This window comes from Paroedura picta, chromosome 3 (assembly GCF_049243985.1).
Source record: "Paroedura picta isolate Pp20150507F chromosome 3, Ppicta_v3.0, whole genome shotgun sequence".
In the NCBI taxonomy this organism is placed as follows: domain Eukaryota; kingdom Metazoa; phylum Chordata; class Lepidosauria; order Squamata; family Gekkonidae; genus Paroedura; species Paroedura picta.
The window spans coordinates 23,812,070-23,839,419 of NC_135371.1; the positions used below are offsets into that span (position 1 = coordinate 23,812,070).

A 27,350-nucleotide genomic window follows, 5' to 3' on the forward strand; every position below is an offset into this window, starting at 1 on the left:
ATCCAACACAGAAAACAGTAACTCAGCACAACATTAGTGTCAAACATCTGAAATGAGATTTTGATTTGCTAGCCCCCTATCCATTACTCATATTACTATAAATCTAGTTGATTCAAAGACATTTGGTGGCAGAGAAGGGTTATAAATAACAGAAGGCAAGTCGAAGCACACTGGTCACTGGCGTTCTCAGTGAAACTTTTGGGAAGTAAAAAATTGATGGTTTTAAATGCTTTCCCTTCTTTTTTTTGTCTTAATATACATGTTTCTTTCGCATCTTGCTAAGATTTATTATATCCAAAGTAAGTGAAGAAATTTCTTTGAACGGTGGAGACCAGAATGCATCTCCCTCCAGCTATAGTTATGCATTTGTTGGTGGCTTTGGCTAATCCAATGGATTACACTTCATTTATGCCAATGGCCTTGACTGCTATTACACAGGTTTGGCCCTATGGAGTCTTAATTAGTCTGAGTCTGTAGTACCAGGAGGAATGTTAAGGGCAGGGCTGTGGATCTGTGCTAGAGCATCTGAGTATCTGCTTGGCATGCCGAAGGTCCCAGTTTCAACCCCTATCATCTCCAGTTACAAGATCTTGCTGCAAATTAGTGATATGAAAGCCTGAGCACCATGGAGAGCACCTGCCAATCTGAGTAGACAATACTGACGTTGATGGACCGGGGGGGGGGGGGGAGTGAAGGACTTGGGAGCACAGGTGGTGTTTTTGTTGTTTTTTCCTATTAATGGTTGAGGCTTACGAAGGGAAATAAAAATTATGCAAATAAATGATTGACTACATCATTGGTGTCCTAAGGAAAGGTTTGTGCTTTTGGACCATGGATCAAGCTACCGTGATGAGGCTCTTCTACTGGGAGATAGTTTGCACCTCACAAGGGTGGGGAAAAATGCCTCTGCAAAGAGTCTCGTGGACCTGGTGAGAAGGGCTTTAAACTAAGTCCAATGGGGGTGGGGGGGAGAGACATACATTCGAAGCTTAGTTCAATGAGGATAACTGTAGATGGGAACACTGCAGATTGAATGGGACCGGTACATATACAGAGAACTATTAACACAGGAAAGTTCAAACTAAAAACCTGGGTTACTCGTATGAAGGATTACGATGTGTACACTGATGCGCAGTATGGGAAACAGGCAGGAAGAACTGGAAGTCCTAATAAAGGAAGGGGACTATGATCTATTATTATTATTATTATTATTATTATTATTATTATTATTATTATTATTATTAATAATAATAATCTATTTATTTATTTATTTATTTCCTGCCACTCCCTAAACTGCTCGTGGCAGGTCACAATGTCTAAAACCCCATTAAAACTCCCATTAAAAGACTTTAAAATACTCCCAATACTAGGTGATGGCCTGGTGGTAAAGAAAATGATTGCAACCTTCTGACTGATCATACAGTTATTAGAAATTGACTATAGTTCTGCATATTGGTAAGACTGGTTTTGAGCCTTGGTTCTTATCAAGGGAGCAGAATGTTCCTCTCCAGAACATGGCTTCCCATGAGCTGGAGGAGGGAATGTTTTGAGCAGGGTGTGAGGTAATAAGCCATCAGCATTATTAAGAGGTTGAATGCTGTCTTGCTGGAGCTTCACAGCTCCTGCCAGCTACTAGTCTGCAGCAGGGTTCCATGGACAGGGAGCAGTTACAATAATTGAAACTTATGGGATGAATTATTTGATGAATAGCAATTCCTGTGTTTTCCTCCACTATGGAAAGCATGTGACGGCTTGTTCCAGGAGTCAGCTTGATATAGTGGTTAAGTGCAGCAGCCTCTAATCTGGCAAGCCGGGTTTGATTCCCCACTCCTCCACGTGCAGCCAGCTGAATGACCTTGGGCTAGTCACAGTCCTTTTAGAGTTGATGTCACAGAATAGTTCTGTCAGAGCTCTCTCAGCCCCCCCCCCCATACACACACACACAGGGTGTTCATTGTGGGGAGAGAAGGGAAGGTGACTGTAAGCCACTTTGAGACTCCTCTGGGAAGTGAAAACTGGGATATGAAAACCAACTCTTCTTCCTCTTCTTCTCAAACTGCAAGTTTATGCAATTTATATGAAATGGCTGCTCATTTATGTTGTGATTTCTCCAGTGAGCACAAAACAAAACCGTCACCACAGCAGGGTCTTTACAGCTAATCCCTGACACATTTTCAGTTTTTCCTGTATATTGCCCACGGTCATGCCTCTTTCAAAAAACCAAGCAATGGAGGAAGCAAGAAGGAAATCACTACTAGTCACATCTACATCTTTCTCTCTCTGGGTAGCATTATATATCAAGCCCAGAAGAAAAAGGCAGGGGTGTGGATAGTAAGAAGAAACTGGACTCTACTAAAGCTACTCTGGGAGGGCCCCATAAGAAGACAGCATTGCAGCACACAGGAATAAGAACAGAGACTTACTCTAGGAGGGAAACTATAAGTTCCCAGGTATCTCCAATTAAGAAGTCTGGGTAACGGGATGCAAAACCCCCTGCTTAAGATCCTGGAGTATTGAAGGGTAGTTAAGAGGGGCCAATAAGATCTGGCTCAGTGTGGTACAGCTAAATGAGTTCAAACTCTGAACACATAAGATTGTGATGCCAAGAAGCACCTACCAGAGTGCTGTGGTACATCAAAGAAGTGAAAGGAAGTTTGATGTTACTCTTCACAAGGAAGAAGGGCTACCAATAACCAGCAACATTCAATACATCTACTGCTTGCAAATGTAGCTGTTTATTTAGAGGCACTGAAATTCACACGGATACTGATATTTTTAGACTGTTACCTTCATCCCATCTGTCTCCTCTGAAGTTCAGCCATATATTTGACACAGACAATAAAACCAAAGCAAATATTAATGATACATTATGGTTGTTCCCTCATATTGGAATTTCAGAGATAGGCACTCAAATCCCTCGGCTTATTCAAAGTTAAATATAGATATAAAAAGACAAATTTGTTTATCCTGAGTCTCCTTCATAAAGGAAATCAGGCATAACAGAGTGTTTTCTACATTGTACAGAGCATGTCTTTCTTTATTTGTTGGGATGCTAACAGCATCTTTACTTGGAGCATAAAATGACTTAATGTTGACTCATAAGCAGTGTCTTCTTGTTTAGCAGAATTGTTTAGAGAATTGTTTAGCAGTGTACAAAGCTAGAAATCCTTCTTTTAGTAGACAGAATTTCCTCTGAAGGCAAGTATTAATGGCATGACTTTTAATTTTCTAGGCATCTGCTATGCTTTGTTTGGGGGGGGGGGAGGAAATGAAACCTACAGGTCTCTTTAAACTTGTTTACATTATGCTCCTTCCTCTTTCCCGCTTTTTAGTGCATTTTTGACATGTTCACAAAACCATTAGCTTTTTTGCCATCAAGTTACAGCTGACTTGCGGCGACCCCATGAGGATTCCAAGGCAAGTGGAATTCATGGCATTAATGCCGGTGATTGGTTTGCTTTGGCCTCCTAGGGACAAGGGAGGCATGAGGGTTGTGGAAGCAGCTAAATAGAAGAAGTGATTTGGCCTTATATATTCTGACCTTACCTCCACCATTCACGCTTTCCTGCTGGCTTCTAACCCACCACCTTCCCCTTTGCTGGTCATCTTTGGGGTTAAGCAGGAATTTTGGGGGCCTCCTCTGTTTGGCTATTGGTGGGGTCTTTTTTCACTTGATTCTTGACTTTAGGGTAAGGGGGTTTAAATAGGCCTTGTCTACGGCTGTATCTGATTTGGCAGGAATAGGACACACTGATCATAAAGGATAGGGATGATCAGAAAGCACCCTGAAGCATCAGCAGTGAGGGAGGGTGAGTCCGGAACAGCATATCACTGTTCATGCAGCAGGGTGTAGCTTGGAAGGAACGCCCTTGGTGCTGTACCTAGTAGTAGTTGTGCGGCACATCAGGGAAAGGGGGTGGTGCTAGGCACCTCTTGGTCCATTAGGTGCAGCTGGTGATAAACAAAGCCAGTGGAAGACACCAGCCATGTTTGGGGCCAAGGTGAGTCTGCCCGACAAAGGCTACCATTGCCTAGCACAGCCCACCCATTTAAATATGTTAGCATATTTAATGATACAATGCAGATCTGCATAATTAATTAATTAACTGAATAAACTAGTTAAACCCAGTATTGATGTCTTGGGTCTTCATTGGGGAGAGGGAGCTGAGACAAGAGATGAACAGAGATGGCTTGCCAATCCCCACCCCCACATTGGGAACGTGGATGTCCTCGGTAGTCTCCCATCTAAATACTAACCACGTCTGACCCTGCTTAACTTTAAGACCTGACAAGACTTGAATCAAGCTAGGTACGTGCACAATGATGCACACTGGGCCAAAACATCTTAACTTTAAAAGAACATATTGACGGGGTCTGAACTGATGGAGACTGAGAGGAAGTGCAGAATGGGGCATACAAAAGGCATAAAAGGTTGTAGTACTTTTCCTAAGAAGAAAGGCTGAAGAGGCATTGGCTTTTCAGTTTACAAAAAAGACAACTAGATGGGAAGGACATGTGATAGCGGTTTATTAAAGTACACACAGGTCCACAATACATGAACTTCAACTCAATGAAGTTGGTGGGCAATGTAGCCAGGAAAGGAACCCATAATAAGATTATAGAATTTATTGCTGTTGGATGCTGCCATGCCCATTGGCATGAATAACTTTAAAAGGAAATTGGGTCAAATTGCAATCAGTCTTGGCTACAAGCCAAAATGACTATAGGGAGCTGTCATATCCAGAGGCAGTATATATCTGAATAGAAGTGCCAGGAGTTGACACCATGAGCAGCCCTGGTCTTTATGCTCTGTTGGCCTTCCAGGGCAACTTGCTGGCCACAGTGTGAAAGAGGATGCGACACTAGATGGACTACTGGTCAGATCCAACAGGGGACCAACCTCACATTCTTATCTACAACAATCCAAATGACAGGGGTGCCAGTTCACTACATGAAAAGCCATGATACATATCCCTTGATGTGTAAGGGCAATAGAACAAAAGCAAGAGATCATTTCTGAAATGTGTTCCTCAGTCTAAATTCCAATTTCTAAGTAGACATGACAAATGATGGCACAGACAACAGCAAAGCTTCTGTTAATTAACATCTCAGTGGAGCATGCAAGGCATTTCATAGCTCCACCAATTCCCTTTACACTAAAAGACAAGTGTATTAAATAATCCAGCTAATTCACTGAGCATTTGATGCACTAAGAAAACAAACAGCATTACCACTGTGAGTGAGGGAAACGTGTTTTTGGAGATGAACACACTGACACAACAGGCAAGTTCAACAAATGAAGCATCCGCATTTCTGTCACTGTACGTGATTGGCTATGCTTATTTTTATACCTCTTTGCCTCCATGTTTCAAAAGCCATGATAAATACACTATTTTTCTCTCTAGGTGAACAGCCCTGTAATCATATAAATATCATGCCGCCAAGATCAATGGCAATAACATTAATAAATCATGGAAGTGCCATGGACTGAGATCATTACAAATCTAGAGGCGCAACAGTTTTTATTACAACAGGCACATGACTGTAACAGACTGGGTTTCCTCCTCTCCTGTTTATAAGACTCTCATTTATACGTCACACCACAGCTTGAGTTAAAAGCAAGCGGCAGTTAGGGTACAAGTTTTCTTCTGGGCTCAGTTGTACTTAATGTGAGTTGATGACGGAAGAAAAGCAGACAGATTAAAACCGATGGGTTCAAAGTCTCACGGAAGAGCATGTTCATTTCTCTGCTGAAATGGTACCTGCCGCCTTATTCTAAGCTGAAAGGCAATCGCTAGAACAGTTCTGAACTATGCAAGACCAAGGTTGCCTATGAAAAAATCAGACTAGTTACTGACAATACAGGCTCACAAATATGCTCTTTTCACGTTCTATAAAAGGAGAGATCCCACAGTGTTCCCTGACATCGCCCCAATATTCCAGGACCATTAACACAGTTTCAATGGGATGACCTACGGATCTGCTTCCAACCTCTGTTTTACAGCAACAGGAGTTTGAACAATGGTGTGTGCCTGCATGACATTCCCGTTGAAACCCAAGTGGGAGGGAATGGTTAGAGCAGGGGTAGTCAAACTGCAGCCCTCCAGATGTCCATGGACTACAATTCCCAGGAGCCCCTGCCAGCTGGCAGGGGCTCCTGGGAATTGTAGTCCATGGACATCTGGAGGGCCACAGTTTGACTACCCCTGGGTTAGAGTGTCTATTCCCACCAGAGACAGTTGAACAATGCAAATTGTACAAATCTTCAAATCCATCGACATCAAGCATGTAACTGTTTAGCACTGCACTGCAAAGGGCCCATGCTGCAGATGTTGGCAAACACCCTTCTGTGACAGACAAGCCACGTTGTGCCTCTCCCTAAGCGCAGCCAATGAGAGCTGGCAGAACGTTGAGGGCAGGAGCCTTAGAAAACAGCCGTTGAAAAAGGACAGTTAGGGGTTAGCAGCAATTTTAATTCAAATTAGATTCTCTATTGTCTTTTTAGAATTTTATGTGATCTTAATTCTTATTTATTTACTTATTAGATTTTTAAACCGCCTTCCCGGCGAGCTGGCTCAGGGCGGTATTTAAAGTTGCATATAAATGACGATAATTAGGATAATAAAATTAATTTTAAAATAATTTAAATTAGGTAACCAGGAGGTTAAAAATTAGCAGCAACTGTTCCACAGAGCATCTATTAAGGCATTCCCGAAAAAGACAGGCATGTCTGGGAGTAAACAGATCACTAGAGGAGTGGACAGATGGAATGGGTGGGGCCATAGATAGGTAGATGGATAGGTGTTAATTTTGGCCCCAACCAAAAGCCTGGCAGAAGAGCTCTGTCTTACAGGCCCTGCAGAATTGTGCCAACTCCAGCAAGGCCCAGATGTGCTCCAGGAGCTCATTCCAGCAGGTAGGGGCCAGGATGGAGAATGTCCTGACTCCTCTTGAGGCCAGGCGTACCCCTGCAATCCATGCTGTGTCTGCCAAGAAAGGGCAGAATAAAAGTTTATGTAATAAAAATAAATAAACAAGTAGACAGCTAAAGTTAAAAGAGGGTTTAGTTAATTTGTAACTAAAGTACTTGGTATAGGACCTTCCTTCACAAGTTTAATGGAAGAGAAACACTATTTCTTAGACTTTACTTTCTTTAAGGGTTTTGTTCTTATATGTCAAAGTTTCTTGTTTTGATTAACCTTGCGGGCTGCATGTCTTAAAGGAACGAAATACACACACAATTTAATACCTTGGTCTATACACATATATTCTAGGATATGAATGAATGGTGGCAGGGAGTGAATGGGGGCTGGGCTAGCCTGTCTGTGCTTGTCTCTGGGAGTGAGAGAGAAGAACTGAGGTGTGAGATGGTCACCATTCTCTGTAGACTTTAAAAGAGACAAGAAGGGTAGCGCGTGTGATGCCCTGACCTACATATAACCTATAACCTGAGGAAGAAAGGTTGTAGAAGGTGGAAGGCATTCCATGTTAGCTGCAGGAGGCATTACATCTTCTTTGCCTGAGAAGGCAATATAATTATCCAATCTGATTAGGGGTTACAGCCTACCAATCACGGTCTCTTTTTCAATGCTGGATTCTGCATCTTGGTTCTTTTAGCGCCTCTAAAAATCACCTTTCTAATACTGACATACCCACCATGTCAAAAGGTCAACAATCACGCAAGCCAATTCAATCTGCTGAGGCTGATGCAGACACAAGAGCTCCTGAATATGAATACTTCCACATTCATTTTATGGCACACAGGTAATCCTATGGAAATACCTTTGAAATCAAAAGTCTGTTTGTACAGGTAAGAGTTCCATATACTTGGTTTTGCAAGCATTCACATGCAGTCAACAACAAAAAAAGTTGATTTGAGCATTTCAATGAGAAATTACAGCATGAGATTGTTCATTGTTAATTAACAAGTTCAGCAAACAATGGAACCACCACCACCCTGGGCTGAACAAGGACACAGGAGTTTTATCTCACTATAGATGCTAATTTTCTTTTCCCAAGCATTTCTCTCATTTTCTAATCAAGCTGACTGCAATATCCATTATACATCTGCACTTTCTATAAGCATGCTTTACAACACCTCTCCCACCTTCTGACTAGGATAAAAGGACTTCAGTTCTACTCTACAGTGTCTGATCAAGGCAGCTTTGACTCTCAAAGGTTTAAACCTTGAAATTCTTGTTGTTCTGTGAAGGGCTACTGGAGTCAAATCTAACTGTTCTACTGCAGATCAACATGGCTATCCTCTATCTTGCTAGATATTTATAGATTACATTCCATTACAGCCTCAGGGATTAAGGGAGATTTTGAAAATACAAATAAATGAATAAAATGGCAAATGAAACGATGCTCATTAGCTGTGGAATACTTCTAATCTCTTGAGAATAAATAGGCCCAGACGAAAAGATGGTGTGCAGCACAATGCCTGTATTTACTGCAAAGCCATTTTCATTTTCCAGGTTCGTTTACAGCCACGACAGATTTCACCCCATTACTAGCCTACTTACTTAGTCTCTTAGCAGCCTCGAGTGCATCGTTTGCAGTGTCAGCCACGAAGAATCTCTGAACTGTGACCCCATGATCAGCCATTAGCTTCTTACTCTGGTATTCCTGCAGGTTTAGCCATCGTCTAGGGGTTAATTGAGCAGCCTAGAGAAACAAAACGGGAGAGGAAGAAAAAAAATGCATTATGATTAGTTCTTGCAGCAGTCATCTTGGCTATTAAGCTTCATGGTTGTGGTCACCTGAAATCTGCAAACAAAGTAATGGGGGGAAAGTATTTCACAGGTAGCCTCCTATCTGCATCCTTAGGTGCCCACAGAAATGCCACAAGCTGATGGAACGTTTGCCCCCTCCCATACTATATATGCAGGGTTGCAACTCAACAGCACATCTGAATAAAATTCATTTTATATTTATGGTTTTGCTTTTATATACCCCTGAACTGCACAAGCATCACCAGCTTCAATAGCTTCTGTGGTTGCATGCAGACAAGTCCCAGTCATATAAAGTGAGATTTACCCTAAAGAAACTGTGAGATCACTTCAGACCTTGGGCTTGCCAAAGCACTGAGAAAACTGTTCTGACTAGCAGTAATATCAGGGCTCTCTCAGCCTCACCCACCTCACAGGGTGTCTGTTGTGGGGAGAGGAAAGGGAAGGCGAATGTAAGCCACTTTGAGACTACTTCAGGTGGAGAAAAGTGGCATACAAGAAACAACACTTCATAAATATTTACACACTACAATTTGTTTGGGTGTCAACTTTCAAGTCAAGTCCAACCCACCCCAAAATCTACATGGCTTTTTTCCCCCTGGTCGGAGTGGGAGAAATCAGCAAATTCACACCAACTGTAAATAACATCTTTTAAAAATACAAAGAACCAGCACCATACAGCTGTTGATGTGTCATCCAAATCCACAGTTGAACGGTCAATGGAACAGTAACCTAATGCAACACAATTCCTCTTTTAGTCATTTGTTTGCTGGGTGACCTGAAACTAATTGCACAGTTGTGCCACTCTGTAGAATGGGACTGAGGTCAGCATTCTTCACAGAGTGGCTGTGAGGGATTAGAAAACTGCAGCCTACATTTCAAGCACTACACAAAAACACCACCATACCTAGCAGAATTTTCGTGCAAGGAAATCAAAAACAGCAAGAGCACACAGTGGCAAGTAGCAAGAGTTAGCAAATGGTACATTTTATGCAGTCGCGGCTAGAAAAAACTACAACAGTAGTCCAACAGGGTTGCCAGCTCCAGGTAGATAAACTCCTTGGCGATACTGGAGTAGAGCCTGGGGATGGCAGAATGTGGGGAGGGAGGACTTCAGAGAGGTATAAAGCCATTCATCCCACAAAGCAGCCATTTTTTCCAGGGGAACTAATTTATTCCTTCTGAAGATCACTTGTAATCCTGGGAGCTTTCCAGGCCTCACTTGGAGGATAGTAACCCTACACCCAAATCCTTCATTCTCTATTGTCAGAGAAGATTCATGGATAGTAACAAGACAGCAGCGACCTATGATCTGGTTCTTTTGCTAATCCAACGATGAGCTTGGGCAGCTGTGATCACACAGCACAAGTCGGACTTCTATGATCTAACCTAGCTTTGCAAAACTTCAGCAGCCTAGATTTCACGAATACTGGGATCACCACCGCTGGTGTTGTGGTCACCTTGTTTTTCACCTCCCCTCCCCCCAAGTTAAGGCTTTATCATCTCAATGGTTCCTTCATATCCTGTGATTAAAATGATCAACGATTAAAAATATGATTTTCTTTATTCAAAGGAAAGGTTTGTAAGACTGGCTTAACTGCAGAATGAGTCCAATATATACAAAGGTCAGGTTGCCTGGGGCTTAAATTATGGGACCTGGACATGGATCTAACATGCTCAGTTCCATTACTGAGCCAATAAACCAATAAAACAGGTGAAAGAACTGTCACTTTACCACTATTCCCTAAATGCAGAAAAGAGAACTGCATATACTTACCTACCAAGGCTGCTGAGAGCCCCTGGGGTGGGGGGAATTCCCTCTACCCCCTACACACACACATTAATGAAAGAGACAATGCAGAGGGAGGAAAGGAACTCACAAATTCTTAACAGAACAAACCACCTATTAAATTGATATTGTCTCATTTTTAACTTTTGCTTAACTGGAAATCTTGCTATCTTGCTTTAGAAAAGCCCTTGCTAGGATTTCGACTAAAGCAAAAGATTAAATGAATGATTACAGATTCCAAGAGAGGCTTGTAAATGTTGCTGAAGCACCAGGATTATAGGTATCCTGATGGGTGGGAGCATGAGGGCAAAATAAGGCAAGACCACCCAAAAGCAACCTGAGACTTAGTTTCCCAACTGGCTTGGAGGGGGGGGAAATAACCTTTAACAGAAGCTGAGTGGGATATTATTAACCTCCATGCCTTGAAAAGCTTCAACGTCCCATTTCTGCACATTACATCTCTGTTAAATGTACAGGATACTATCCTCCAGGTTTTTTGGCCACCCTACTTGTACTCCCAGTCTCTCCCTTCTGAGGACTCCTGCACCCAATCACAATTTGTACCACCTGGAATCTGAGGCAACAAGTTGATTCTCTCATTAGCTGAGTGTCAGCGCAATTCATCACAGGCCTTAAAAGATTTCAATCTTCTTTAACACTTGATTCTCAGGCACACTGGCCGTATCAGCAGTTTCCGGAGTCGAGCTCTTCTCTTGACATCTCTACCCTACTTTCTCCCTGTTTCTACTGCTCCCTTGTAACAGTCTCCTAATGGTCCCATCAGCCAAAGTCAATGACAACAGTGATCCAACCCAGCAGCATTGTAATTACCTTCAGTGTTCTGAGGAAGACAACCTCCTTATGGAGAGATTAACTGTCCCCCTCTGGCAACTAACCCTCTAGAATCAACAGCTGTTCATCAAGTAGGAACTACAGCAGACATACAGGAGTCCACAAGCCGGGATTTAAAAAATAAGAGACGTGCAGAATTATGTATGATATTAATACCTTGGTGTTGATGTAGAGTCCTACAGAAATGGATGGTTCCCATAGTTTCATACTACAAAAAAAAATGTAGCATCTGAACATCACAAAAATATATGGCTTTTAAACAATATTAAAGCTCTCTATCAACAAGCAGTCCCACCCCCAGCTGCTGCTGTGGCTGCTACTTGCTTTATACCTACACAATGGCAAGCTGACACTAAAAGCCACGTAAATCTGCAGAAACCATTTAAAAACAGACATGTGTTGAGCAGCCTTCAATAAGGAACTCCCACAAAAATAAAAATAGTTCAGAACCACATACTGATTCCTTTGTCATAAATAAATTATTTAAGTATTTTGAGGAGAATAAACCTACGCACTACAGCTCAGATTTAAAGATAGACATGCTCCATTCTGCACAAGCCATGCCAGATGAGGAGGAGGTACAAACATCTGGGAATGCTTTCCATGGTGAACTGTCCCTGGAAGCCCCTCTCTTTCAAGTGCCATGTTTTCCAGCTCCCACAAATCCTTCCTCAGGCCATACACAGCCAGAGGTGAAGGCATTTGGAACAAACTTTTGGAAGCAATCATCCTGGACTTTCTAAATATTACCAGGACAGCCATTTGGTGGTTGTTCTATCATTCAAGCTCAGGAGAAGAGCTGAAGTTTGGGTCAACCCAATCTTCTAAGGCAGTGGTCCCCAACCTTTCTGAGGCTGGGGACCGGCAGGGCATCGGGCCGCGCCCGCGCGGACCACGCCCGCGCATCGGGCGTTTTTAAAAAATCAAGTGTACATTGATTGTTCTCAAGGTTTACAAGCTTTCCCAAATCATTATTTAATTCCCATCCTCATCCTGGTGAAATATGCAGTCTATCTACGGTCGTCTGTTCCATCACACACATACTTGCTGCGTGAAAGCCAAGCTCCCTACAATATGGACTGGAGCTGCACAGATGTTTAGAGTTGCTAGAGGTGACCTTGAACCATGTAGCCAATTTCACTGTATGGCTGGGCTGGGGCTTCTGACAGGCTCTATCTCTGAGCTTTGCTACTAAAACATGGAGGAAACCTGAACCTCTCCAAGCAAAGTAACAAATCAGCCTAGAGAAGGAGAATCACTGGAGGTAGTAGAAGGAGAGAGTGCATCAGTTAAACTGACCTAGTCCTCATGCACCAGGGAAGGGAAAAACTATTCATTTTCCAAAACTTCCACTTACCTAGAAGACCATAATACTAACTGAAGTTGATGGAACTGGAATAAAGGCGAGGACATTAAAGGGAGGGCAATAATCAGCCTTTCATCTTTTACTAGGGGGTTAGTTCAGGCACTGTTTTGATTTTTTTTTGCAGGTATTTGAGCTTTTCCTTCTGAGAATATAACAAATGCATTTCAGCCATAACAAACTTACTGATCAAAATAAATACCATAGAGGACATCAAAAGGGATCCACAAATTAACAACATGGAAATTAGGCTTCTTTCATTTAAAAAAAAATCCAATAAAGATAATCTGCAGGAAACTGTAAGCTCTTCCAAACAGAGACCTTTAAAAAAAATTATAGAGTATGACAAGGACAACAAGATAGTTTATAACTGATTGATTTGACAACATTTCAACCTGCTTCTTCCTACAAGAACAAGATCACTAAACAGTTAAATTACACATATACAAAAAATATTCAAATGGCTGGAGAGCTTATAAGACTACCCTGCATCTTTAGAACAGTGGTCCCCAACCTTTTTATCACCGGGGACCACTCAACACCGGGGACCACTCACCGGGTACCACTCAACACCTTTTACTGAGGACCGGGGGGGGGGGGGGAGGTAGTTTACTCCTCTACTCTCAACCACTGCCCTAACGCTCTCTGATCGCTATGGTAATGTTTAAACATCACTTCAAAATAAGATACAGACACACCACAAAAATGAAGTGTGTTGTAAAGGGCTGGGGGGATGAAGTAAAGGGCCTGGGGGGGGGGAGAGAAAGCGTCCTTCAGGGCCCACCTCCAATTAGTCGAAGGACCACATGTGGTCCGCGGCCCACAGGTTGGGGATCGCTACTTTAGAGGAAATACCCATCTTTTGGGAAGGCCCTTCTGAATAATTCCACCTAAACTGGGCTATATATATACAATTTTCTGGCACCCGACATTGAAATGGCCACCTTTATGCCTTCAAAACAAAACAACAAAGCATTGAAGTCCAAAAAATGGCAAGAATATGAACAAATATTATCTACAGCTTTTCGTATCATATAACTTGAGGAAAGCACGAACTCGCAGCGGGGTGAACACTGAAATCTCCCTTTCTCGAGGGGCTGAACAAGTCAAACTCTCTGTTCTCAGCTGTTTTCTTTAACTGATATTCAACAGTCCTCAGCACTCTATTCCTCTCAAAGCAATGAGCACACTCCCTCCCCATCAAGCCCCTTTTTGTGTGGTTGGTTGGTTTTTCATTTACAAAATTATATTTTCCTGCATTCCTGGCAAGCCCCTAGAGTATGCAGAAATAGCTGCCCTCTTTGTGGGTGACCCCTACTCACTGCTCAACTGAGAGGTGCCAATACTTCCAAGTCTATTATTATGAGCAGTCATCCCTAAATGCAGGTGTTTACAGTAAGAAATGGCGCACTCTGCTAGCTTGCTGTGCAGTTAACGCTCTTGGAGATAGTCCAGTAGGCTGAATAGAGCATTGGACTAACTCAGTAGCATTTTTAATGTTCACTGACACAGCCATTCATGCAATGCCTTCTCACAGTACAACATTCCTCGGATTTGCCTCTCAGTTCCTTGAAGAGTTGCAGGGGCTTGAATGAGTGACAAGCCATGCCTCCTGATGTGCCAAATTTTGCAAAGCACGGTGGCTGCAGAAAACCAGCACAAAGCAGGTCTTGCTAGATGGAGTTCAAGGAATAATCCTATGTACAACAGTAGCCAGTATTCCCCTGCCTGTTGGAATAGTTCCATTGTCGACGCATATTTGAAGACTCTTACAGTGTTTATGTCCCTTTTATTGGCATAATTAGGCACTTGAGGACCCATGCAACTGCACAAGGAGCTCTGAAAATCCTAGCCATTGACTTATTAGCTTACTGGTTTCATTCCAAAGCTTATACAATATTACTGTGAAGAGGAAGAAGAAGAAGAGGTGGTTCTTATATGCTGCTTTTCCCTACCCGAAGGAGGCTCAAAGCAGCTTACAATCGCCTTCCCTTTCCTCTCCCCACAACAGACACCCAGTGAGGTCGGTGAGGCTGAGAGATCTTTGATATCACACAGAACAGTTTTATCAGTGCTGTGGCCAGCCCAAGGTCACCCAGCTGGCTGCATGTGGGGGAGTGCAGAATCGAACCAGGCATGCCAGATTAGAAGTCCGCACTCCTAACCACTACACCAAACTGGCTCCTATGGCTAGATAACATACATTATGCTGTATAAATAAATGCTGTATAAGTAAAAGAACTCTCTTTCATCAGTAAACAGACTGCAGGACAATAAGCCCGATTAAGAAGGCAATAAACCAAGAGCTATTTTGGAAGAGGACATGATGTCTACAAGCTGGCTGCGATCTTTGTGTTGCTGCAGTCAAAAAAATATATGTCCAAGCCTGCGGCTGCAGCACACTCTCTGGAAAGATGCTCTTCATGTTTTTCGTCTGCAAAGGGGAATTAATCGATGTCACTGTCAGGAGTACAGGAAAAACAAGCTCATATATTTTCACTAATTCACTGGCCAGGCTTTCAGCAGATGTTAAACGGGCATGAATGGGTGTGGCCCCATCAAGGAAAGGAAGAAACGTTGCAGCTTCAATGAAGGATGCGTATTATGATATTTGAAAACACAGTGCATGGTTGCACTTTGATTTCCATCCTTAAGATATAGCCAGCCCTCAAAATTATGACTGTGTCACCCTGCTCCAATTAAAAACTGTCCAATAATGCCCAGCTGCTTTTAACCATGATGTTTAATGTTATACTATTACCCTGTTATTGTCATTTATATGTATGGTTTCTTGTATAGTTTTTAGTTCTATGTAAACCACCCTGAGCCTTCGGGGAGGGCGGTATATAAATATGAATGAATGAATGAATGAATGAATGAATGAATGAATGAATGAATGAATGAATGAATGAATGAATGAATGAAAAAAATCATCCACAAGACTAGAACTTAGTCATTTTAGTTCATTTTTATCCTACCCTTCCTCCAAGGAGCTTGGGGCAGCATATCTCTTTCTCACCTCCTCCGTTTTATCCTCACAACAAGTTTGTAAGGTAGATTAGTCCAAAGACACTGACTAGTCCAAAGACACGGACTAGTCCACACATCATTGCACAGTGAAAATCTGAAACTGAGCTTCCTGGATCCTAATCCAACACTCTAACCACCACAGGGGTGGCCAAACTGTGGTGCTCCAGATGTCCATGGACTACAATTCCCATGAACCCCTGTCAGCCCATGCTGGCAGGGGCTCATGGAAGCTGTAGTCCATGGGCATCTGGAGAGCCGGAATTTGGCCATCCCTGCATCACAGTATGTTGGCTTCCTAAACAGAGGAAGCTGGAGCCAGTTTGTTTTGTTAGAATGCAGAGATGGACATTTTCAGGAAATTCTGAAGCCATTGTAAGAAAAGATGGAGGACTAGGCAGGGAGGGAGACAAATCTCAGAGGGAGGGGAGCTTACTTTATCACACTTTAAGAACAAATTATGCTTTAATTCATTACTTGATTAGCACAAACATATACTCACAGGCATTATTTATGAAAAATAAAAAAACACCTTACTTTCATTCTGACAAAACGGCAAATATCAAGTAATATCTGCTATACTTGAGAAGGAAAACTGCAAAATCCTGTGCTGATAAAATACATATGTCTTCATTTTTGCCGTCTAAGTAGTAAGGAAAGAAGAAAAGGCTAAAAATAGACATGATAAATTACGTAGTAAATGAAAGAAAATGTATTATTTTAGCTAAAGCCTTCATGCAGTTGCACCATTAATGACTATCTGCAAATCTGCACCGAATGCACTAATCTCTCCAGCAGTGTATTATTACCATATATACTCTTTCATATTACTTTTGGACATGATTGGCCACATTAAACATATCCTTGAAAATATGTTGCACATGTCTAGTTGACATGAGGAATTATCATTATCCAACTGCGGGAGATATGTTATGCCAGACAATCTAAATATCATACCGTTTGTAGCAACATTCTGATAGAGTCTTATCTTTAAAAGCAATTCACTAGTTTCAAAAGAAAAATAATATTTCCAAGAAGCTTTTCTCCCAATGCTCCCCCGTAATTCTAGTTTTTATAACTGGGAAAAGACCCAATTTGGGTGGCAATAAAAACTGTTTATGAACACCAACAAGGTCCTTCACCCTGGGTGGTTTGAAGTCAAGTACTTTCTACCTGGGATCTCCAACTTGCGCCATGGGCCACTGACACCTTTCCTGGTGTCCACCAGAAAAGTGGGCGGGCCCAGCTTGGTGTAGTGGTTAGGAGCAGCAGATTCTAATCTGACAAACTGGATTTGATTCCCTGCTCCCCACATGCAGTCAGCTGGGTGAATTTGGGCTCACCACACCACTGATGGAGCTGTTCTGACCAACCAGTAATACCAAGTCTGTCCCAGCCTCACCTACTTCTACAGAGTGTCTGTTGTGGGGAGGAAAAAGAGAAAGTGATTGTAAGCCGCCTTGAGACTGCTGGTAGAAAAAAGTGGCATATAAAATCCAACTCTCTTCTTCTTCTTCTTCTTCTTCTGGTGGGGCTTCTGATTGGCTTTTGGAGATCTGATTGGTTCTGCAGATTTTTATAAGACTTGCTCTGGCTGTAGCTGCCACCATAACATATGAATCTCCACTGTGTGACTAAAGGTAAACTGTGACATCCATTCTGTAACAAGCTTCACTTCCTGAGGCATCCATTTTGTGGTGGCATCTACCATACTGGGTCAGAATTTCAAAAGTGTATGCAGGCTCCCAAAGGATGGGGACCCCTACTTTATATAAATGAGATTCAGGAGAAAACACAGAAGTGTTCTTCCAACAAAGAACCTTGTGGCATCCTAAAGATGAGCAAGAGTTTATGCCCCCAGAAATTCAAATCACAACGAATGTACCCATATATACTTGCATATAAGCCAACCATTATATAAGCCGAGGCACCTAATTTTACCACAAAATCTGGGCAAACTTATTGACTCACATATAAACCGAGGGTGGGAATTGCTCTATCATCACAGGCTCCCCAACCAGCCTCCCCCCCCCAACAAATACAGAAAAATCAAGAGGATGAATAGCTGCTGGGTTTGGTACCCCGCTTTTCACCCACAGAAATCAAAAGAATAGTTCAGAAGAAGTGATTAAGAAGAGGAAGAAGTGAAGGCAAAAGGGGGAAAAAAAGATCAGAGTCCCTCAGTCAAACCTACAAGCTGCCAGAGCAATGCTTGGCTGGATGGAGCAGGCTTTTATTTCAATTACCCTATATACCCGCGTATAAGCCAAGGAGGGCTTTTTCATTGTGAATAAAGTTGCTGAAAAACTAGGCTATTACGCAAGTATATAGGGTACTAAACCTTTAAGACACAATAAGCCTGCTCTGGGAGTTGCAACAGATCAACATGGCTGCATTTGTTCTTAAGGCCAGTTTTCGGTCCCGAAGGACAGAATGACTTCACGGTCAATATCAGGCTGTTACTTCTGATTGATAAGATGTATGAATTGGATCACTATATTAACTACCAAGGAGATTTACAACAGAATCTTTCAATCAGTTTAGCAAGATACAGCCAGATCCTTGAATTGTTTTCTTTAAAGTTTAGCATGCAAATATTCCCAAGATCGAAAGCACAATGTTGGGCAGTAATGCTGAAAGTCTAACACCTTGTCAATGGGCAGACAGAAACAAACACCTTCTAGACATTCTTATTTATCTTCATTTCCCTTCGCAAACCACAAAGTTCTAAGCATGCAGCCACCCTATTCTGCCCAAATTTCAACTGAGACAGGCTTTCAATCAAGATTTTCCACAATACACAAACTCCTCGTGATAAATGAACTCCCGGCGAAGATGAATTAATGCGGCCTACCACTGCATACAACAGGCATTGATTACCTTTACACTTTGGAAATCGCTGGAAATTGACTGTGTATTAAAAGCTCTGCAGAGTAAAAGAATACTTGTTTAAGAGATGTATTACAAGCTGCAGAGAAAGAACTTTTGTCAAGAGCAGGCAGAAGGAAACGTAAATCTTCTACCTGTGAATAAAGAAATCTTGCTCACTGGTGTACGTTGGCATTTTTTAATCTCATACGAATTTATGAGATCAGGCTGGTGGTCCAACCAGCCCAACATATTGTTTTGCATAATAGCGAACCAGTTGCCTTAAAAGGCCAAATAACAATAATAACTTTATTTTTATAGCCCGTCCTTCCTGGTTGTCTCAGGATGACTGTAGAGGCCCTGGCACTACCTCCTAACACTGGTATTCAACTGTTGGGTCCCTCCTCCCCCCCAAAAAAATACTCTGCCACCTTTTAAAATGTCTATGCCAACTCCCGCTCAAAGGCTGAGCTAAACACCACTGCGAGAAGGAGCATCTTTTCTCATTCTCTTGCTCTTTAAGATCAGCTAATGACGATGCTCCAAAATCCTTCACAGGAAGATGCAAGATAAGGGGTCTCTGTAATTACTAATTCTAAGGGCATTTTTCTTGTCCTCAAAAAGTGCTTTTCCTAATTTAGGACAAGATGGTAATTCTCAAGGATCTTCACATCTGTCCTTCCTACGATTAGTCTTTTATCAGAGAAGAAAGTGCATAAGGAGGAAAAGGTGAACAGCCAAAATATAGCACCGTGCCAATCAGTGCAGCTAAAAATCTTTGTGAGATCCTGTCTAGACACCTCACGAATCCTCACGTAAGCCCACAACTTTAAACTGCAGAATCCAAGCAGTCCCTGCCACAAATACGGGAGCAGCCTCTGGTAGCTGGTACAGCCACACCTGAAATTGTAAGCAAGCTCCTGTTAGGTTTTCTTCATTATATGGTCATTATTTCCTAGGAGTAACAGTGAAGTGGGTAAGTTTGTGGATGATACTAATTTATTAAGCAAGAAGAGGTTGGGGTGTGTGTGGGAGGGGGTGTACCTTGCATTTAGTACCCAAAGGAATCTCAAGGTGGCTTATAATCGCCTGCCCTTCCTCTCCCCACAACAGACACCCTGTGCGGTAGGTGAGGCTAAGAGGGCTCTGAAAGAACTGTGATTGGCCCAAGATTGCCCAGCTTGCTCCATGTGAAAAGTGGGGAAATCAAGCCCACTTCTCCAGATTAGAGGCCCCTGCTCGTAACCACTACACCAAACTGGCAAGGAGAACTAGGGAGAACTGTGAGGCACTGCAGGGGAAGGCTGGGCAAGAAGATGTCAACATGGCAAAAAGGTTCAATGGGGGCAAGTGCAAAGTAATGCATATTGGAGCCAAAAGTCTCAACTGTAAATATACATCAATGAGGTCCACACTCATGATAATTGACCAGGAGAGAGATCTTGGAGACATAGTATATAAATCACTGAAAATGTCAACTCAGCATGCAAATACTGTGTTAGGAATTATAAGGAAGGGGACCGAAAACAAACCAGCCAGTATTGTAATGTATCAATCTATGGTGCAGCTTCATTTGGAATGTTGTGGACAGTTCTGGTCACCACACCTCAAAAAAGATATAGCATTGGAAAAAGCATGGGAAAGGGCAACCAGAATGATTGAGGGGATGAAACTCCTTCAATGCGATGAAGGAGGCCAGGACTCTTAAGCCTGGAGAAACGACGATTGAGGAGTGACATGATAAGAGGTTTCCAGAATGATACATGGAATGTGATGCCTTTTCTGTGGCCTCACATGGTGAGACTACCGACCCTCTACCACCCTCTGCTGTCTTAGCTGACTCACAAAAAGTCTCTCAGACCAGGTTGCAATCCATCTGTGGGTTTTTTTCAAGTTCCTTACTATCCCTTGCACCCTGACACTCCTCTGAGGTTCACCTGTTACCTCATACTGCGAACACTTCCCTCCTTCCCCAGCATCCTTTTATCCCCCAGTGTGTGCCCCACCTCCCACTTTTTAAACAGGAGTCCCCTTCCTCCTGGTTATGTCATTTCCGCTGAGGGAGCCTTATCCTCTCCACCAGATCACTGGTATTCTCTCTTTCCAGATGTCCTGAAGCTCCCACGAAAGCTCTCCCTCCCCAAGACGACCCTCTCACTAGCCCCTCTGAGGAGGCAAGGGAGGTGGGGTTGCAGCATGTGTCTCACTTTCCCTTGTCCCCTTTTCTGGGCTTCCTGAGCCTGCCCCTCCTTTGGAAGCTTCTGAATGCATCAATTTCTCCTAGTGTTGGGTGTGACCTTCTGCCTCCATCGCAGCCCTAAGCTCCTGGTCTCCTGGTAAGTCTCCTGCCTGTTCTTTTTCGACTCCCTTCCTGAGACTCCTACCCCTTCCTGTCCTTTCCTCTCCCCTGGGGGTTCCTACCCCTCCTACCTGCCCACTCTGTTTTAAATTAATAAATAAATGCCTTTTAAAAGTCGGGGTTAACCAAATACCACAGAACAGTATAGAAGGTTGCAACATTTTTCTAGAATACAACAACAACAACAACAACAACAAAAGAGTGGGAGTGTGTGTGGAAGGGCGGGAGAGATTTCAAGGCCAAGCTCTCAAGGCCTTGTCTTGCAAGCATCCTGGGAGGAAAGCCAAAGGGTACCATTTGACACCAACCCCACTTTTAAGTCTCCATACCTATTCAGCATTCCTCACAAGATGCTTCCATGAAAGACACCACTCTTGTTCTTCTCTTTGTTCTTTAACACCTAGACAGATTAAAAGTTCTAGAAACCCTGAAACCTTATACAATGTTCTACATTATTTTTTTATTCATCCTTCTCCAAGAAATGCTCTGGTTCTCAAAACAATGAGTATTTTTAATTAATCCCTGTGATCTCTTTTGAATTGATTAGTTGCACAGTGAATCCAGCATGATGGAGAGTGAAGAAATAAGGTGACCAAACAGGTTGAGACAAACAAGAAACTAAAATACAGTTTTGCACGTAGAACTAATGTACTAAATATTGTAAGTAATTTCATTATGCTTTCAAACGGGCTAAAGCATCATTTAAAAACCAATCCTTATCCATTGTTCCCCTTAATATCTGTGAAACAGCCTGGGGGAGTAGAATGAGTCCGAGGTGGAATAGGTGTGTCCGAGTTGGAATAGGGCCAATCAGGGTGCAGCCAGCAAAGCCCTGCCCACACAGCTCCCACCCTACTTCCCTGGACGCTAGCCATTTTGCTTTCAGACACCTGAGAGAGACACACAGAGATCCCTGCCAACCCTCAAATGAGCCCTGCTATGGCTCCTGATGCGAGGGAGAGACAGAGACAGAGACAGAGACAGAGACAGAGACAGAGACAGAGACAGAGACAGAGACAGAGACAGAGACAGCCACCCCGAACTGCAAATGAGCCCTGATTCCCTCCTATGGCTCTTGGTCTGAGAGAGAGAAAGAGATCTGTGCCTGCCAGTGTTCCCTGGGTCCTAGCGCCCATTGCATTTCTGGTTGCAATGGGCTTTCTTGCTAGTCCTACTATAAAGACAAATCATATAAATACAGGTTAAAAGGTATAAATTCTATCTATGTACAAGAATCAATACCAAATGTGTTTTAGCTAAACGCTTAAAAAAACATAAAACTCATCATACCCAGAATGGATACTATGTTGAACCGTGGAGTAAGTGGTCATAAATATTCTTGAGATGCAGCATGGGCAATTCATCAATCAAGATATATAATATTTCATAAGCCCATGGATCTACTTAAGCCCAATTTGCAATACTCGAAGCTTCAATGGAGTGCTCAGTAGTGCAAAAAAAAAAAAAAAAAAAAAAAACCCTGATATATGCTGAAACCATTTCAAAACCGAGTTTACTGACATTCTACTTCAGTCTTTCATCTGGTCTCTGAAATACTAAACTGGAAAAGAAACCAAATATCGCTGAGACAACCTCCCCTCTTCCAAGGTAGCAACACTTTCTCCCCTTGAGACTTATTAAACCGGCTGCTTTATCTGGCAGGGAATCAAAGCAGCATGTGAATCTAGCTCTCGCATTGGGTACCTGCTGCCAGCTGTACTGCTTATTCCTGACAAACCCCTTTCAAGCCACAGTTCACCGCTGTCAACAACCCAGACATCCTCAACAGCATTAGGGCAGAGGTAGCAAAACATACTGGCCTGTCTGTGACAGATGGACAGCAGGGGAAACTGGGGTTTGAGTAAGGATCACTGGATGTCATTTGAAATTCCCTCTTATGAAGGAGGTGTGTGTGTGTGTGGGGGGGGACTCAAGCGAAAAGAACATGTGTTTTGCATGGGCATCCTGTAATCCAGCTTTTTAACATCTCCACGCAGAACGGACAACTAACAATACTCCATGCAGAACCGATGCTTCATTTTCTCCCCATCTTTTGGAAGGGTGCTGATATTTTATAGTTAGAGGATCGCCTTGGCTTACCAACAGAAAAATAAAATAAAATGACATATTAAGCAGACTAGCAATGAGCTTGGTTCCTGGATGGTTTTGTACCTCTTTGTTTCTTAATTGCCAAGCAAGCAAATCCCTTTCGTTAGTCGCACATTTTCATCTCACATCAACATCTTGCCTCAGTGCAGAACACCTCAAGTTTGTACAAGGGAAATCTTCATTTGTGTTTATCGTTCGAAGTGTGGTCTTCGGGTTTCAAGTCCTCAACTGTACTACGACACCAAAGCCCTGCTTGACAGGCTATACACATGTACTTGTTTGACACAAAGAGCCAACACAGTTTGCCTTACAAATGAAACAGAACCAGCACCTGGGTCAACGTGGAGTTTAAACTATACATTCAATTGCACTTCTGTGGAACACAACACGAAAATTACATTCAGAAACCCTACAGTAACTACTGACACTCTAACTGGCAGACTGGGATCAGATGGGCCCTATCTGCATATAATTACCTGACCTGCATAGCCCAATTTCATCATGTTAGCTATGCAGGGTTAGCCTGGTAAATTATGGGATGGGAGACCACCAAGAAATACCAGCGTAGTCACATGGAGGCAGGCAATGGCAAACCACTTCTGAATGTCTTTGCCTTGTAAACCCTTTCGGACAGCCATACGTTTTTTAAAAAAGCAAAACAAAATCTGTAACATGGAGTCAGGTTGGGGGCAGTGCTTTTTGCCAGCACAAAAGGCCTCTGCAGATCACACACAGTTTAGAAGCACTTCCTTCTGCCTGATGCAATGTCACTGCTTCAGAAATTACACTCACTTTTCAATATTTTACTTTCTCCAAAGGAACACTCAATGCCTGCAATCAGAAAGAGAAATATTGTATGGCCTGCCTTTTCTCACACAGTAATGACACTTCATATTGTTCCATATGGAAAAATAAAAAGTCAGGTCACGTTAAGACTGAAATGGTCTTCAAGAAACAAAACAAGCTTATTTTACCAACTTTCAAACAATTCAGATTTTAAAAAGTGAATAAAAGCTATCCATATTTGAATGAAGTCATTAGAGTTTTTCCTCCACACACACTCCAACCTTTAACTCTGCAGAAATCACGTGGGCCCTTTATGCACGGTGCCAGATGCCGCACGCTGGCGCCATGCCGTTGCGGCGGGCCGTTTCCCATGAACGCACGGGAGCAGGGCATGCTGGGTTTCCCCACTGTAGCGCATGCGCGCTTTACGCCAGGGCTAGGAGGCCCGGCCGAGGTAAGTGCAGTGGTGCGGGCAAGTGAGGTGGGGTAGGGCCAGGGGGAGCAGGAGAGCAGGGAGTCGCCCCTGGCAGCTCTGTGCCACCACGGAGCCCACAGGGGGCGAGTGGTGTCCCTTAAGGGACACCGCAGGTCAAGGCTGGGCGGCCCTACAAGCCTGGCACTGCAGTCCCAGCTTACCCGGGAAGCTCCGGAAGATCCCGCGTTCACTTAACGCGGGTCTTCCGGAGCCCTGGGCTGGGAGGCACCTGTACTCGCGACGGCGGCGTGCGTTCTCGGTTATTTTAACCGAAGCACTGCTGCCGCCAGTGCGGGCCTTATGGCTTGTGCATAATGGGCCATTGTGTGTAGCTGAATTTTTAATGGTTGTTTATTGGGCCAGAAGTAAGATGTTTTAAACCAGCCTATTTTACCCTGTTTTAGTTTATAATAGCCTATTTTACCCTATTATATTCTACCCTGGCTGGCTGTATTTGCCTCCCATTGTTTTATGCCAATAAAGGTTTACTATATATTATTATATATTCACTCCTTAACAAGTTGGCCATGTGTTCTTTTCAGCAGAGTTTCTATTCCCCATAACTCACTCATCCATTCCAACACAGCAATCCTTCTGCGACTGACAAACTCCTGGTTTTGTCTTGTTCAATATAAGTGAACAAGATTTTATGGATTTTTATGGTGTCACCTCTGCCTTTCCTACATGCAGCAATGCGAAAATTGTTGAAGAAAGAAAACGCCAACCACTGAAACATTTCTTAGAGATAGCAACAGCATCCTTGAAGTGGGACTCAGCATTGACCACCACGGACTCCTCTTCCAGCTGTTGGAACTGTTGCAGTTCTGTCTGGGGCAGGATGCTCTTTGATATACCCATGATTGGCCCCTGGCTGCTGCAGTCAGTTTCCAGCTTTCTAGCCATGGTATGTTACCAAAAAAAAAAAAAATTTCCAGCTCAACAGGCAGCAGCTGCAATACTTTGCAAGGAGATACCGCGGAAAGTCTTTTAGAGGGACAAGGCAGATCTTGTCAAACAAACTCCGAGCCATTTCCAGTCTCTGCTCAGAGAGCAAAGAACTTTAATCTTTAAACACTCTGTGTATTCTTTAAATATTAATGGCATGGTCTGTTTTTGTGGCTTGTAAAACAAATGCAGAGCATAGATGCCATGCAAATTGCTGTAGGGAAAAGGGCACTGAGAGGGAAGGATTCAGATATATACCTGCAGGTTCCAAAGCACCAAATAATCACCACTTTGGATTTTTTTTCTCAGTTAAAAGTAAACATCTTTACCAAGGTAGCAGATTGTCTGGCTAAAAAAATTCACTGGGTGAATCTTGACCTTGATTTGATCTTGTTTAGTCCTCTGGATGCAGTATGGATGCTCTGCTTCCTTTCCTTTTTTCTTTTTCTTCCACTGCGGCTTTTTTCTCCTTTCCGAATAGATCACGTGGTTCACTCTCCCAGTCAGGAATCAGCCAGTGTATCAGATGAAGTCACAAATCTACACAAGCCATGAGATCTGTCAATGTGACAACATCACTGAAGGCAAATGATGCCTGTTAAAAATGAGAGATGGTCAGGGCAATGCAAATGAATGGGAACATATTTTCCTGCAACGAGGACCAAAAAAAAAAGAAAAGAAAGAAAGTAGAATAGGAAGGATATGCCTCAGCATGCTGAAAAATTTCATGAAACACTGGGGGTTGGCTCACATGAAGCCGCCTGACACTGAACCAAATCATTGGATTTATCATGGTCAGGGTTATCTGGCCAGCAGTTGCCCTCTGAAGTCAGCGTGGTGTAGTGGCTAAGAGTGGTGGTCTCTAACCCGGAGAGCTGGGTTTGACTCCCCAGTTCCTCCACATGCAGCCAGCTGGGTGACCTTGGGCTAGTCAGTCCTGTTAGAGCTGTTCTCACAGTACAGTTCTGCCATAGCTCTCTCAGACCCACCTACCTCACAGAGTGTCTATTGTGGGAAGAGGAAAGGGAAAGGGATTGTAAGCCGCTTTGAGACTCCACTGGGTATAAAAACCAACTTTTTATCATAGAATCATAGAATCATAGAGTTGGAAGGGGCCATACAGGCCATCTGGTCCAACCCCCTGCTCAACGCAGAATAAGCCCTAAGCATCCTAAAGCATCCAAGAAAAGTGTGTATCCAACCTTTGCTTGAAGACGGCCAGTGAGGGGGAGCTCACCACCTCCTTAGGCAGCCTATTCCACTGCTGAACTACTCTGATTGTGAAAAAATTTTTCCCGATATCTAGCCTATATCATTGTACTTGAAGTTTAAACCCATTACTGCATGTCCTCTCCTCTGTAGCCAACAGAAATTTTATATTTTATATGTTAATAAATTGTAGAAAATATAGTCAGAGAGGAAGAGATATTTGGACAAATTTTCCCCAGATTTAACTATGATTTAGCAAATGGGGAAAAATTACACTAAATAAGTATCAACCCAAAGCAACTGGTAGGCAGTTGGAAGGCTGCCCAAGCAACAAAACCTGGGATTACTTAGCTAGCTTAGCAAAACTCGGCAAACTGCATTATCATCAATTAGAGCTGTTGTGAATTGTCTCTGCAATTTCTCTGAATTCCACATAATTACATCTCACTTTGTATTTCTTGTTTCTCATGGCACTTTACCCTTAAAAAAAAAATCAGAACCAGTTAAATTGCCTGGGGTTCTACTGGATCCAGCTTTGGTTACTAGAGAAGCTAATTAACGCACCAGTGGAAAACAACAGCGTTTCTCCCAACTCAGCCTAGCCTTGATATGGTTGACCTGGCTACTAAGATCCATGCCACAGTAACAGATACTGGACTACTTTAATGCACTGTATTTTGTTCTCCCCTCAACGTCAACTCAGAAATTTCAACTAGTCCAGAATGCTGTGGCTTGGCTATTAGCCAGAGCTAGATGAAGTATGCATATTATTCATATTATACAGATGCTCCTTTGGCTGCCCATCTGTTACCAGGCTCCATGTAATGTATTGACGA

The 27,350-nt window shown here is 42.9% G+C and overlaps 1 protein-coding gene across 1 annotated transcript in view; it reads right to left on the minus strand.

The window, feature by feature from the left end:
• Positions 1-27,350, minus strand: part of SUCLG2 (succinate-CoA ligase GDP-forming subunit beta) — a 209,887-nt gene that overhangs the window by 146,066 nt on the left and 36,471 nt on the right. Inside the window, exon 2 of the mRNA XM_077325118.1 lies at positions 8,526-8,667. Coding sequence (XP_077181233.1) covers positions 8,526-8,667 — 142 coding nt within the window. The remainder of the gene's footprint in view (positions 1-8,525; positions 8,668-27,350) is intronic.